The sequence below is a fragment of the Colius striatus genome, chromosome 3, assembly GCF_028858725.1.
Source record: "Colius striatus isolate bColStr4 chromosome 3, bColStr4.1.hap1, whole genome shotgun sequence".
NCBI classification, from domain to species: Eukaryota; Metazoa; Chordata; class Aves; order Coliiformes; family Coliidae; genus Colius; species Colius striatus.
In genome coordinates, this window is record NC_084761.1 from 46,702,609 (window position 1) to 46,717,882 (window position 15,274).

A 15,274-nucleotide genomic window follows, 5' to 3' on the forward strand; every position below is an offset into this window, starting at 1 on the left:
AGTAAAATTCATCAGCCACACAGCATCACAAGAATCTGCTGTTGCTTTCCAGAAGACAGTGACACGCTATACTTACCTCCAAGCAGTAATAAAACCATAAGATCAGAAGCTGTTTTAAGCTCTGCAATATCATCCTCTTTGTCACTGTCCACAGTCTTCTGGACGATCTCAAGTAAGCACTCTACCAAGCCTGCTTCAACCAGCTGCAGTTTAATGACATCTGAAAACCAGCATGGATAACAGCAGTCAGATTCCTAATTTTAAATACATCTATCGTACATATACGCAGAACAGCCTATGAAAGAAGAAGTGAGTCAATGGTCTCACAGACAGCTTGTGTAGGTAAAACTACAGCTTCTTTTTTTTTTTAATTCTTAGGGTCAACTTCTGTTATTATTCGTCTACCTGCCTCTGGACTGCTGTAAAGAGCATAACTGTACACTGAAGCTGTATGGAGCTGCTCTTCACTTCTCAAAAATGAGGATATTTCTCTACAGCAAACTTCTGGTGTCTCAGTTGTCACGCAACAGATTTGTAACGACTGTGCTATGTTTGGGTTCTCCAAAGACTTTGGAATGTGCTGCAAAACAAACTTAGGGTTTCTTATTCTATTTCATATACAGAAGAGATACTGACTTCATAGAGACATGCGAGTATAAAATACTGAGCTTTTTGATGAAATCTCAGAGCAAGTAACCAGCCATTTCTTTTAGCTCAGCCAAAATTTCTGCCATTTGTTGGAAGGGCTGCAGGAGGAATACAGGAAGGCCAAATTCAAAAGGTGGGGGTGGGAAAGAAATTTCTTGTGACTGAAGAAAGACTGGAATCTGCCGAGGCAAATTGTTATTGGCAATTGGGCTCAACAGAGAAGGTGACAAACAAGTTTTTTTCAGGTGGTGACATAGGACTTGGAAGCAATTTTCCTTTTTCTTTGTTTTTTCTACAACACAATAAAACCACAAAAATAGATTTTTCTCCGTGAACTGGGATCTGTGAATCTCACTTACATGCCTAAACTCCCTTTTGTTAGGAAGGAATGGCAAGTTGGCTGATGCTGTGTTATGTTTTTTTCTTTTTCTTATGTGAAAGTGATTCTGGTTGGTTTTATATGATCATTTTAAAAAGCACAGTCACAAACCTCTGCAGAAATGTGAAAAAAAATGGATTTCTCTTAGGTTTCTGCATTAAATGGAGTTTTAACAAGAAGGAGTTTAACTCAAAATACTTTTTGAGGCCAAAGCTTTGGAAACATCTTTTTTTTTTTTTTTCATGTAGGTTAGAAGTGACAGTTGGGTGAGGAAAAGTGTTTTACCTCTGGAGAAGGATGTGTCTGACTCTCAGTTTCCTGTTGTCACTAGGCTTTTTGCCTGAGTGAAATTCACAGTTTCTCTAAGAGCTGCTGGCCTTCTTGTGAACTTTGTCAGGGATGGCCAAATATCCAATTGGGATTTTTTTATTACTGTTTTTAGGCATTTTTTGCACTACTTAAAAAAAATACAGAGTTCCCTTAGTTTCAGAATACCAAGTTGCAGATGTTCTGTGATTTGAAATACAAATTGCTAAACCAGAGTGCTTCAACAACAACAAAACCCCCAAAATCCCCAACTGCCAAATCCAAACTCTGCAAGTACCTCATTTAGATGTTTTTGCCTCCTGACCCACAGCTGATTATCTACAATCAAAAGCACATGACAGTACCAACACAGTGAACTCATTTAAGCATGCTCTGAGTTCACAGTGGAAGAGTTTAGCTGACTACTTCATAACACACAAGCACCTGAGTTCTGTTCAGCATCAGTAAAATTTTATGGTAACTATAAAACATGGTCTAAGAAAAATGAAACATTTGAACTGAAATATGTCAAACTTGCAAAATGTTGGACTCAGTTCTGTTCCTGTTTTCAAGGATGGAACTATCTTAGAGCCACTTGTGTGTTGTTATATAATAAATGAAGATATTTTGGCAAAATGTGCATGTTTAGAACTGAAAATAAGTCTTCTTTTCAAATACCACTTAAAAGACAAAACTTTTAAATTTGAAGTAAAACTTTACCTTGGTTTATAACTATGTAAAACAGACACAGAGTGTGCACAGCAGAGTAGGATGAAACATGAGGCTTTAGACTTCACAATTCTATCCAAGAATTTATTCCATTTAAACAACCTTTAATGCTGAGCTGATTAAAAAAAGGTTATAGAATCATCAAATACTGTGACATCTTCCATACTCAGAACTGCTTCTCGCTTCTGCTCCAGCTCCACCTGTTAAATGATTTTTTTTTTTCTCTAAGGGCAGATGGTACATGATACAAACCACCAGAACTCTTTTGGGAGGAACATCCCAGAGAGGTAACTGGAAAAACATCACTTTCACCCTCTGGCTTGAGCAGTGAATGAGACCCAAGTCTCCTGAGGCTACTGTAACATATGCCACCAAACACCCAAATTAAATATGTATGACCTCTCAATGAACTGTAGGCAGAGTGTCCAGCTCTTAGCTCTACAATTAACATGCCCCTTGCAAAAACTGCTGTCCACGGGAAGTAGACCTGCCAGTGGTTCTGTGTTTCCAGGAAATTACATAAATGACTGATGTCCTGGTATGAACGCTTGAGCCAGTGGTGTTTTGCAGTCAAATGTTGTAAAGCCCTCTAAAAAGTGGCTTTTGATATTCCCACTGTGGGTACAGGGAAATAAAATAGAGCATAATCATATACAGAATGAATCAGAGGTGAAATTGGCATCAAGAATTTGCTGGCTCCTTTCACATGCTCAGCCAATTAAGACCTATTCCCTTTATATGAAACTGTCATCAAAGGCTCAGCCATGGTGGCTTCTGAAGGAGGCAGCCAGTTACTTTGCATTTAGTCCCTGAAAAAGACATTCATATACCAAAATACATATAAGGGAATGAATAAAAACCAGTGTAGAAAAATAAAAAGGCAAATTCTCACCATTTTCTGCCAGGGGAGCCAAAACTTCAAAAATCATCTCTTTTTTATCATGCTCTATTTGCTTCTTGAACAGTTTCACCAGCTCTTCAGCAATATTTGTGTAGGCAAACTGTTCTTTACTCGACTCTGTGAAGTAAAAGGAAAAATTCAGTGTCAAGTAAACAAACAATATCAAAAGGCAGAACTATTCTTTCCTCTGTTACCAGGTTTATTTAGTAAGATGACTAATAGTGCTTGTCACAGACGAGAACAATAGACTCACACTTGTCAATAAATGAAACAAAAGGTGTCTGATGCTTTTTAAGATAAATGTACTGACCTGTCTGAATTAATTACAATTAAGGCTGTTAAAAACACATAAACGTGTGACCAAGGCTGTTGGGGCTGTTTCTGATGAAGAGAATGTAAAGGTAGCTACAGAAACAGTCACATTACAAAATATATGTATGAAGTCTTTGATTCCCCTCAGCTTAACAGGAAGACTAGCAAATTATATACTGCACTTCCTACGGGAGAGATGAAGAGTCGTACTGAATGCTTTAATATTTACATGGTTTCATGATGGTGTCATTTCCTTTGAAACCAGAGCGTGGCTGTTGCAGGGCCATTTCATACTGCACAGATAGCAAAGCAGATTTACAGATGGGCTAGCTTGCTACCAGGAGGTCAGCCAGCAGGTAACGGCTCTTCAAATGTAGATTCAACAAAAGCATCTCTTATTCTGTTGCCTGTATCTTATTCCTTCTTACTGGCAATATTACAGGGGATGCAGGTGATATGGCTGGTCTTCGCATTCTCCAGTTGCCACCTTCTGAGGGCCATCTGTAGTTAGAAAACATTCCAGCACCTTTGCTACTGCTCTGACGTGTAGTTAGGGATTATTTTAATGTAGAATTGACCCCAAGGACTGAAGAAAAACATGAATTGCAGCCCTAGACCCTTTTTTGTGCATCCCAATATTGTTTTCTCTCAACATGCAGGACTGTATAGCATATTCTAAGTGAATTTTTGACCCTTCCAGTATTTTCAAAAGCGGAACGATCACTCCATTGTTTTTTTTCTCCTGCTTTGACACAGAATAAAGAGTTTCATATAATGCTTCTCAAAGGATCTGTGCAATGAATGCAGTTGTCTGTTAAGCGATGAAAAATGGCAACCTCACAATAAAATTCCCTGAAGTTACAAGGCAAAAATGAAATATTACAGTTATGATGTGATTGACCAAGCTATTGTTAAAGGGAGATTAAAGTATTACAAGCTAAATTAATTTTGTGCCAATCTTAAAGAACGAGCATCTTTTCAGCGTACGGGAACATGAAGGGAAGCAGCTGCAGTTAAGCTTCTTTCCCATGGTTCTTATTATTCAACTGGACAGAGCTGGATCTTTCCAAAGAGGGAAAAGAAATGCAGTTCTCAGTGAAGATAACATTTATGATATTTAAAGTCCTCATGGTTTTAGTTGCATTTTAACACGAGAATTTCCAGTGCACAACTTGTATTATGCTTATGTGCAGCACCCATCCTGAAGACCTCTGATCTATTCATTTCTTGGGTGCTATTTTGATGCCTCTTTCTGTTGTTCTTCTGTTAGGCAGACTTGTCTGCTTATTATAAGCAAAGGTATTGTGTGTGTGTGATCAGACTACACTAGATAACATGACATTCATTCTCGCATCGAAATCTATGAACTTAGGGCACTTGTGAACAACTTCAGGCTACCAAATACTACAAACTCACAGACACATTTTTCATATTTTGAACTGCTGAATCTTCTTCGAAATAAGATGACAATCACAACTGCTACGTTATTGTACTGCAGTGCAAAATAAGACTAAAATTTCACAGAATAGGTGAGTAAAAGAAGAACAGCAATGTAAACCACAAATCATAATAAAACATGGGACCTCGCAACCTGTTGGTTTACATTTGGTAGAATTCTAATGAAAACTAATCCATTTTGCAAAGACAGCGGATCTAAGCAATACCACATGCTTCAATTTCAGTGGTAACTAAACTTTCTAAAAATAACATCTACAGCTTAGCAGTATTTCATGATTTATACATGCAGGTATTTAGACTAGAACATATTAAAACTCTACACCTAAAACAATATTGTATAGACAGATTTATGAACTGTGCCTGTCTCAGTTTCCTTCAGTGATTTCCACAAGCTGAATTTAATCCCAATATAACTTCATGGAGCTACACCAGGATACATTATTTATATTATTAATAAATAACTCAGTAAGTAACAGTGCTCAGGAAATACTGTTTAGTTGATTTAAAAGGTGCTTAGTTGTATTGCAGAACATTAACATAAAAGGTTGTACTAAGAATCCAAATAAATTTCAGTCACTGAAGGGGGGCAGGGCGGGGAGGGGGAGACACAACTTTAGATTTCAGAGACGATAAGCAGAAATCTCTTGCTTTACATTTTGAATGTACCAAAAGGAATGGAACGAGCATCAGTGCCAGACTTTTGTCAGTCTTAGGATTTAACTTTATGAAAACTGGATGTAAAGTTGAGATTAATATTGAGGACTTACCGAGTTCTGCTAAATTACCAAACGCAACAAGGCACATCTCTGTCAGAGCTGCATTTTGGCAATGAATACCCAACAATTTCACTAATGTAGGAATAACACCCATATTGATAAGCTGTGACTGCAGGGTATCTACATAAAAAGAAAGTACAATAGTGAGTTAGCATTTCGGTTTATAGTACTATAAACCAAAAAAAGCATTTTTCACGCAAAGCAACTTCTAGACTAAGCAACATTTATGTGTCTGTCTCCTCTACTACTCTAACACTAGGATCTAATCCAGATTTGAGACATGGATTCATAATTGCCCCCCACCCCTGACAATGGGACTTATTCCCAGAAATAGTCCCTTCTTATCTGATCACAGGGTACAGTGAATTATGCAGCTACTGATAATTTTCTGGTTATCAGGTTCGTAATACATGTTGGGTTTGATTCTGAACTTATTGAGCCTAGTTGACTGAAATCAAACAAAACTACATCAGTGAAATGATTATCATAATTATATGAGAGCTTGTTCCTATATACTGTTTTCCCTTAAAGATCAAACCCAGAAAATTAAAATTAGAATGAATATAAACTGGCACTGAAATAAACATGAAAAGTTTCATAAACACAGGAAGTCACAATGTAGATTATGAGGAGCTTGAGAAAAAAAGAGAGTTTAATAAAGACAAAAAAATGGAAGGTTTAAGAAAAGTCCTTAGAAGCCACTCTGATAATATCTTGCACAGGATGAAAGTTTATAGCATTTACAAGAAAGTTATTGATCCTAGATGTCTGCAAATAGAAAGATGTTTTGATAGTTAGGCAGAAACATGATTGGTTTAAGGGATTATTTATAACGGTATTTTCTCTTACATGTTTTACCTATAACATAGCAAAGAAGAAAAACATTGTTTCACAGTTGAATAGAATGAAGCAGACATGAACACACCAGATGTTTAGTAATTTTCCTAAGCATCTTTTTTTCCCTTGTTTCTAAGCTCTTTAACTACATTTAAATGCTACAGACTCAAAAGACAAGGATCCAAAGCCCATTGAATTCAAGAGGATTGTATTACTTCATTTAGCTTTGGGTCAAGCCCTATGGGGGAATTCATAATTTTCTTTTTTTTTAAGGAATTCATTCTGAGCAACTGAAGTCAGTTGAAGTTTTTGTATCTGACGTTAACACGGAGATAAAAACATATTACATCTGAAGTCTAGCAAATTCAGTATTATCTCATGCTCTCGGAAAACTCTGTGCCTTGGAGGTTCTGCCAAGTGTGTTTAAAATTTTCATTTGATAAAAATGATGAAAATATTCCAGAATGTTTAGTTCATTTATATTCCGTGTAAAATATTTTTATAACAACTGAATAGGTAAATGGCATGGTTATTGCAGGTTATTTTGGATAAGCAGGAATCCTTATGGCTTGACATCTTTAATAAAACCGCATTACTTACCAGTAACTGAATTTCCTTTTCTGGGGAGAGGGGTTACCTCTTCCACAGATTCGTGGTCTTTACAGAAATTTATGAGAACACCATGTCAGACATCAAAGAGCTGTTGAAGTTGTCAAATTTCAGGTAAGTACAAATTGCACTAGCGCATGCATTGAGTGCCATTTTACCATCAGCAGATGTGTGAGTCACTACCACACCCTCCTACTTCATTCCCAAGTGACTGTAAAAATCTGTCCCTAAATAAGAAAATGAGGGAAGGGGGAGCTGGAATGCTTCTAGTGAGAAAATGATTGTGTAGAACTCAAGTTACTGGTAAATAATCTGGTTTTGTTCTTGGTTTGTGATTGTCCCCTGCAGACAGTTAGAAATTCTGAAGGAAAAATGGCAGTCATGGAGAGGAGAACAAAGACACAAACCACGAATGTCATAGAAAATTATGTGGAATGAAACTGCTTAGTTAAGAGTCTATGCCTTTAGTCACCCTGAAATCTCTTTATCCAACTGTAATGGACAAAAAGACAATCTCTATGGGCTTCATTTGTCAGTGCTCTGGCATCAGAAGCATAAACCCTCTATTTTGAGTATAGTGTGGTTTGTTGGGTTTTTTTCCCTGCTGTCTCTTTCTTAATACAAAATATGTAAAAAGCATGGAGAGGAAGATGAGAAAAAAAGGAAACAGTATCCATTGAAAGGAAACAGGAATTGTAAGAGTCAAATGGAAGGATATATTGTTGTTCAAGAGAACATGGAGCACATGGACTGAAGGGCCACTAGAATTGCCAAGTAGGAAAAAGGAAAAAGAAAATAGATAACAAGAAATTGTACTTGGTTAAAAGTCAGGCATTTATACTCGACTCCATACCAGTTTTGTTTCCCTGGAGTAGAAGGATGACACCTGAGAACAGGAATGGCCTACAGTGTTAGGAACAGGATTACAAGAATTGCCAGTAAGGTAAACATTGGTGCCCTAACTGCAGTAAGCAAAAAGAAAAATTTTCTCCTTTGCGAAAGACAGGGTAACCCTTTGAGTCAAAAAGCTGGATAGGAGGCAAAACCTTTGAAAACTGAAAAGGCTGCCAGCAGCTATTTGCTATGTTTATACTTAAGCCTGGACCTGTATGCAAATTCTGAACTTGTCATTTACATCTGACATTACTACCAGCAGGAGGCTCTTTCTCTAGAGAATCCAAAAAGCAGTCTATTAAGAAGTTCAAGAGAAGAACATTAGGCTTCTCACTGGTATGGAGACCTAAAGAACTTTTTAGTTCAGAGAAATTAAAAACCTATAAGTAGTTCAGTCTTTGCTGAAAGGACTGCCAGCAGTTCTCTGTCTGTCCTATGAAAGATCACAGGCTGGGTAACTTGAAATAACTGTGTATCTTGTCTTTCACTGAAAAAAGTCTTAAGGCCCTACTAGTGCAGGAGACAAATTCAGGGGACACATGCATCCATCCTACAAGCAGTTGCCTGATACAGGACTAAAGTGAGACATGAAGCGAGGCAATATCGCGTCTCAAGATGAAACAGCATTTCTATCAGCTTCCTAAGCAGAACTTTATGCACAGTGAGCAGGAAGCAGGAAAATACTAAATGCCTCTTCTGAATTTATGACTTAAAGCCACAAATGAAACTCAAATTTTTCACTGCTACCACATTGCACTAGCGAGACACCTCTGTGTTCTCTTGGGGTGAAAAGCACTGACAGTGATGCTGTACAGATGCATATACAGGTAGATAAAAAGGCAATCAATACATGCGCCAGCACAAAGAATTACCTACCTAAAACTTGAATTCAATGGCTCGATTCCTTCGGTGACACACATGGAAACTCCAAAGAGTAAGATCTAGGGAGAATATCCCAAATTGAGAACTTTATTGGGGGCATTTGAGTTTAAAATGCTGCTTTAGGCTAGTTTATGAATTTGGACAGAAATTCTGAAAACAACTACTCATTCTGTGTTTCACGAGTAAACATGATTATAATGCTGAAGGAAAATTTGTTTTGTCCAAACTAGTGACTTAATTTCATACCCTAGAGAATCCTCCTTGCAATCCCCACATCTATGTTATATCATCATGTAACGTGTAATTGTATTGATTATTGCACTCATAAGAAACACATTTTTATCTACTTTTATGTGCTCTAGGTTACTTTGCACTTAAGTACATTTAGGTCTTGAGAGCATGCTAGACAGCTATAGCTGTGATGTAAATGAAACAAAAACCATGGCAAGCATGAAAATTAGCAAAGGTAACTCTCAGGAGGAAGCATTACTGAAATATTTCCATTAGACCATAATAATGGAGCCATAAACCTCCCTTCCATTTCTTGTGTATTTACACATGTTCCAAGGATGGTAAACAATGCAAACAGTCCCCAACCTCCATTCTAGTCTTGAAGGGTTTTGTGAGAATAAGAAAGGCTTGGCAGGGGTATGATTTAACATTAGAATGCTACATTCTGCAAAGGCATTGAAAGAAAGAGAACCTTGACAGACTGAAGTGATTGACAGACTGAACCTTGACTGACTGAAGTGAATGAGATGCAGAAGCAATCTATAAATGTAATTATTTTTATCTACATGTATATGCCCATATATATGTGTACTTGCACGCATGCATATATATCCAATTAACTTCTCATCTCCAATTTGACTACCTAATAAGCCAACTGTTCTAGTTCTTCCACCATTTGTGCATTTCTTTGAAAATGCTTTCATAGTTTGTTTTATAAATCTCAAGGGACAATTAGCTACCTTGTAGACTGATCTCATTAACTCGGAAATAGTCTTGGCTCACAGGATTATGAGATCTGCAGGGTAACTACTCACGTCACTAACTCCTTTACCTCAGTGTCTGCACATGAGTATCGGTTTTATTAGATTAGTTATTATTTTTTCACTCTTTATCCAAGTCTGTGTTTCCTCTTGCATATTCACAGCTACACAGAGACTATATGTAATGGTAACAGTCTTCAGAATGGGAGAAACACAACATACGGAACCCATTCAAATGTGCTGAAACAGCAGCTTAAAACATGGGTGCTCTGTACCCCAAATAAAGTTTGTGTAGCTTGATAAAGAAAGAATTATTGTAGAGTTTTGTCAAGACTTGCTTTGTTTGGGATTAAGCTATGAGCAAAAAAAAAAAACAAAAAAAACCCAAAAAAAAAATCACAAATGTGTGATATATTTTTTTTGTTCCTATCTGTACCTCCAACTTTCCAGTTCAAGAACTAATAATGGAAAGCAGGGATGAGCTATTTGTGTCTGATTGAATTTGGGTAGTAAAATATCATTATGACAGAAAGGGTCAAGATAATCTAGTCTGATGGTAGAATCATGTGTTCAATCAAAAAAACCCCTCTGACTTCTAGTTGTGCAATTAAAAATTGTCACTTTTTTGAGCTGAAAAGAACTGCAAAAGATGCCAAGGCTGAGTTGTTCAGTTAATGTTGTAGCGACCAATGAAATGTTAAGATATCAAGGAGACAAAGGAAGAACTGAGAAACAGTAAGCTAAAATAATTCCTGAACACAAGCAGATGGCACAAGAAGCTTGTAAAGGGAACCTTAGTTTTAAAGCTTAGACTACAGTGTTATGAATGGAGTTACAATTGCAAGCGGAGTATCCAGAATCAGGATGAGATACAAGAATGCTCCAATAATTTGCTTTGTTTAGGAAAAGAAAATATTACTTGTAGCTGCTCTTTATTTTCCATTTTTGTAAAAATCATGTGTGACAAATATCTAGGCTAATTTAAAAAAAAAAAACTACTCAAGAATGAGTCTGATGTTAAAAAACATGCAGTTGATAGCTATTTAAAAAAATACATACTAGCCATTGGAAAAGTCGCAATTAGTTGACTGGGAATTATTCAAATAATTAAAAAAATACTCTTTGCTCATAAAATCATAGAATGATAAGCTGGTTTGGGTTGGAAGAAACCTTAAGGATCATCTAGTTCCAACCCATGGCAGAGACACCATCCCCTAGAGCACCTTACTCAAAGACTCATCCAACCTGGCCATGAACACTGCCAGGGATGCTGCATCCACAGTCTCTTTGGTCAACCTGTTTCTAGTGCCTGACCACCCTTCCAGTGAAGAACTTCTTCCTAATGTCTAATCTAAATCTAGTCTCTTTCAGTTTGAAGCCATTATCCCTTGTCCTATTACTGCAAGCCCTTGTAAAAGGTTCCTCTCCAGCATTCTTGTAGGCTCCTTTAGGTACTGGAAGGAAAATGCTGAGGATTAGAAAATATTAGGGTGTTCAGAGAATTAGAAGCAACTAAGAACCCAAAGTGCTGTAATCGTCCTTATCTGGATAAGTGTCACTGGGCAAGTACAACTTAATGCGAGACATTAAAAGTGTTAAAGACATCTTCAGAGTCCCCACCTGCCATTTTGTAATGCTGCATGCTAAGCAGGAGGAGAAATAAGAAGAGAGAAGGTAGAAGTGTTATTTCAAAGGCTGAAGCACCTCCTTCTTACATTTTTAATATTTATTTTTCTTTTGTTTTTCCCAATTTGTTTCCATAACTACAGATAATGCAGTCTGGGACTCTAGGCTTCCCATATTCCTCATCCTTCAGCAAAACCAACACAGGGTTGTTCTTCTTTTAAAGTAACATGGGATGAAGCCTTTGCACATAAATCCTGAAACTGTATCTGCTAATCTGTTAGCACAATTAATTGCCAGGGCAATTTGAATCTCCACATTTAACAGGTCAGCAAAGAACTGCATTTACTCAAAATATTATCCACCTGATGCTGCAGTGTGTGGAAGTAAGATCATCTAAGTGAACCTGCTTCTGCAGGGGGGTTGGACTAGATCTCTAAAGGTCCCTTCCAACCCCTACCATTCTATGATTGTATGATTCTATGAAGCTATCTTACCAGACAGAATGAGTCATTTATTCAATGTTTATAACAGTTAAACTGTTCAGAAAGCTTCTTGTTCGGGAGATTTATCTCAATTAGTTTTCCTATAGAAAATCTACTGGTTGCTTGGTCACTGAGACAAAACCGATACAGAACCTACACAGCGCTTTTGGACTGTATTGAGCTACCACATATACTGAATGCTTGTTAGTCTTAATTAATCCAGAGGATTCCAGTAGCTTGAAGGTAAGAATATCTATAATATTTTAACAAATAAAGAAAATATAGAGTTAATGCTATGAAATAGCACAAAATGTGACACGCATGTAGACATCAAGCAACACAGTTCCTGAAGACGCTATGAAATAAAGTAACTAGAAAGTTGCTATTTGGCGAAGACGGAAGAAGTATTGTAAACAAGTATTCTTAGATGACACTACGAAAATAAGAGAAAAAAAGAATGTAAGAAAAAGAGAAAGAGATGAGACATATAACAGTGATGTTTGGTGGTGGATAAGCAACACTAAGCGCTCAGAGCTCCAGAGAGATGGCACAGAAAATGGACAAAGAAGCTACACTAGAAAAGATGATAAAGATGATTAAAAATTTATACAGTATAGGTAAGAAGTAAAAAAGTTAAGATCATCCTGAAAAGTAGAAGAGTTTCAGGGACACAGGTTTGGAAAGTGAGTTAAAGCAAGTGATAACTTTAAAGAGATAGCAAACAGCTAATAAAGAAGCTATTTCTTCCTAAGATGAAACAGTACAGTTCAGGGGCATGACTGAAGGAACAATGTGACTATCTAACTGCATCTACATTTACAATCTGTGCCATTACAAGTCAGGAGAACAGCCTCTATCTAGCTTTCCTCATTTATCCCAATTCTCTTAGGCTTCCAAATTTTGAAAAGCTCAGAAATGTGTGAGTGCTGTAAAATATTTTGGCACATTGAGACAGTTGCGTGCAGAAGGAAACTAGGTACAACCAGTGTAGAACCCTTACCCTAAGTGGTCAATGATTGCTCATTTAAGGTACTACCTTGTGTTTTTGTCCCAGTCCCTAAACATCTCCATTTAATGGGATAAAGAACATACACTTGCAATTTGTAGACACAGAATCGTATTGAACATACACATAAATTATTTCCCATTTACCTTAGAGGAAAGTAATGTGCTTTTTTTATACATTTCACAAGAAGAAAAATGATTAGCTGTTTGGCCCCCAGAAAATTAGTCTTATGGTGTTGTTTTATACTAAATGAAAAAGAGAGGACTTTATGTAGCCTTTTAGTTTACTTCTGTTTTTTCCTAAGGTGTATGATACATCTCCATGTGTTGCTTTTAGACAATGAAATAAATTCAAGATGTTGGTTTTAAAATTTTATATGATATATGGGTCTGCATATAGATGTTCCCAAAATTATGTTTCGGAACATAATTTTACTCAAATGGAAAACTGTATACTTGAATTGAGGTACTTGATCTTTTCAGAATAATGTAGCGTTAGCATCCACAATGTAAACCTACAGCTGACTTTTAACGTTTTTCTCTTTTTTTGATGGGGTTGTTCTCCTGGTAGACATAAAGCAAATTTTCAGTGTTCTTTACCATTCTCATTGCTATAGTTCATCAGCATGCCACAAAAGACAGTCAAGAGCTTCTCACTGGTTGGATCTGTTTTACTGCACAGTGACCTTATATGGTCTACTACAATATGTGCACCACCTGCATGGTCAACTGCGTTCCTGCCCTCATCTGTAAAACAAAGAGTTACATTAAAAAAAAATGAAACCAAAACCCACCGTAGAGTCCCAAACATAACAGCAATCATACAAAACAAAAGTTTTTAAACAGAGTGAAGTCATTCCTCCAGTGTTGTCAAATTCATCTAGGGAGATGCTCGAGGGCCAGCTTTTAGTGCAACAGAGCTAGGAAAGTAAAAACATCTAGAACAAAAAGATTAACCACCTCGCACTAGTACCTTTGTAAAGAAGTTTAGCATTTGAGGCACAGCTGCTGCAGATAAATAATATTCTGCACATACATTGGATTTTGCCAAAGTGAGGTTGTGAGCACTTTACAAAGCCTAGTCCATACACTCTTGTGGACCAGGTAAATTACTGCTGCCGTTATACAGAATGACAAATTGAAACAGAGAAAATAAATTGCTCAGGTTACTTACTAGTAGTTTCTCACTCTGCCACATGGTGTGTTCTTTGTACTTCTATACCTGAAGTTTAATATCACTGTAAGATTCTTTTCTCATGGCTAAAAGAAAAATTTGCCCTGCACCTTTAACAGACTACAGTGTTCTGAGGTTTCATAACACACCATAACTTTGTATAGACCTCTTTCCACTTAAAACCAGATTTGTTGCATCAGTGTAGGAAGGAAAAATGTCCTTCTATTACAGTAATTGACTATACCGCTTCCTTTCCCAGCAGGCAATCATCAACAGGTAACAGTCAGTAACCCAAACTGCAGGGCTTCCAAAAGGAGAGATTCCCAAGAGAGTCACAGTTGGAATCAAATGGAAAATCTGGATGAAAACAAAACTCGAGGGGGAAATCCAATAAAGCAACATTTTTGCAAAATAAGAAAAAAGACCTCCTCTCCTTAATTTCTTAATGTCCCCAAAGCAAATCTCCCCTTTTCCTTGTTAGTTACCAATTTGTCATCACTCCTCTCACTCCCCATCATATGTGGAGGTCAAGCTACCAAGTTTTCCTCATTCTGTAGTGTATTCAGTATTAAAACCAAGGTTATTCACATTTGTAATAAGAGCTTCCACTATAAAGTGTTGCAGAGGTCTGCAAAAAGAAGTTTCGAAATATTCTGATTCTTGTTAATATTATTTGAGTAATATTTTATATATATATTTAAAAGTTTATAAGTATTGTACATATACCTACATTTTTTATATATTTTTATATATATATATATATGTATGTATGTATATGAGGGGTATACATAGAGACTTAAGATAATTTCCTGAGTGGAGCTGACAGAGGAAGGGTAATTCTTGGTTAATCTTAATTATTAAATTTGTTACAAAAGTCGTGTTTTTCAGGATAACTGAGATATATGCAACAGAGGGAAAATGTTACTGCCGTGACTCTCCACCTCGGACATGATCACAACATCAGGGGACTGTGTTTCCCAGTAAGTATGTATATTCTATTTTGAAAAAGGAGAAACTGAGGTATATTTACAGTCAGACGAATTCAAGATAAGACTCTGTATGAAGAAAGGACTATAAAAAAGGAGAAATAGAAAAGAAATAAATTTCTCACATCCTTCACGCAGTGACAAATGTAGGCATAATGCTGAAATGAAAGCAAGTCCTACACCAAAATATAGTGAAACAATATAGTCAGGTGTTCAGGTTCAGTGCTTGTATTTACCAAATTAGCAGATAAAAAACCCAAACTTGGCTGCAATATTCC

The 15,274-nt window shown here is 36.8% G+C and overlaps 1 protein-coding gene across 7 annotated transcripts in view; it reads right to left on the reverse strand.

Moving 5' to 3' along the window:
* RAP1GDS1 (Rap1 GTPase-GDP dissociation stimulator 1) overlaps positions 1 to 15,274 on the reverse strand; it is a 96,144-nt gene that overhangs the window by 12,710 nt on the left and 68,160 nt on the right. For 6 of the 7 annotated variants that reach the window (XM_061993793.1, XM_061993792.1, XM_061993791.1 and 3 more), the window contains 4 exons: positions 13,437 to 13,583; positions 5,501 to 5,629; positions 2,955 to 3,080; positions 77 to 220 (listed from right to left, as the gene is read on the reverse strand). In XM_061993793.1, coding sequence (XP_061849777.1) covers positions 77 to 220; positions 2,955 to 3,080; positions 5,501 to 5,629; positions 13,437 to 13,583 — 546 coding nt within the window. The remainder of the gene's footprint in view (positions 1 to 76; positions 221 to 2,954; positions 3,081 to 5,500; positions 5,630 to 13,436; positions 13,584 to 15,274) is intronic. The other variant, XM_061993796.1, reaches the window with a different exon arrangement.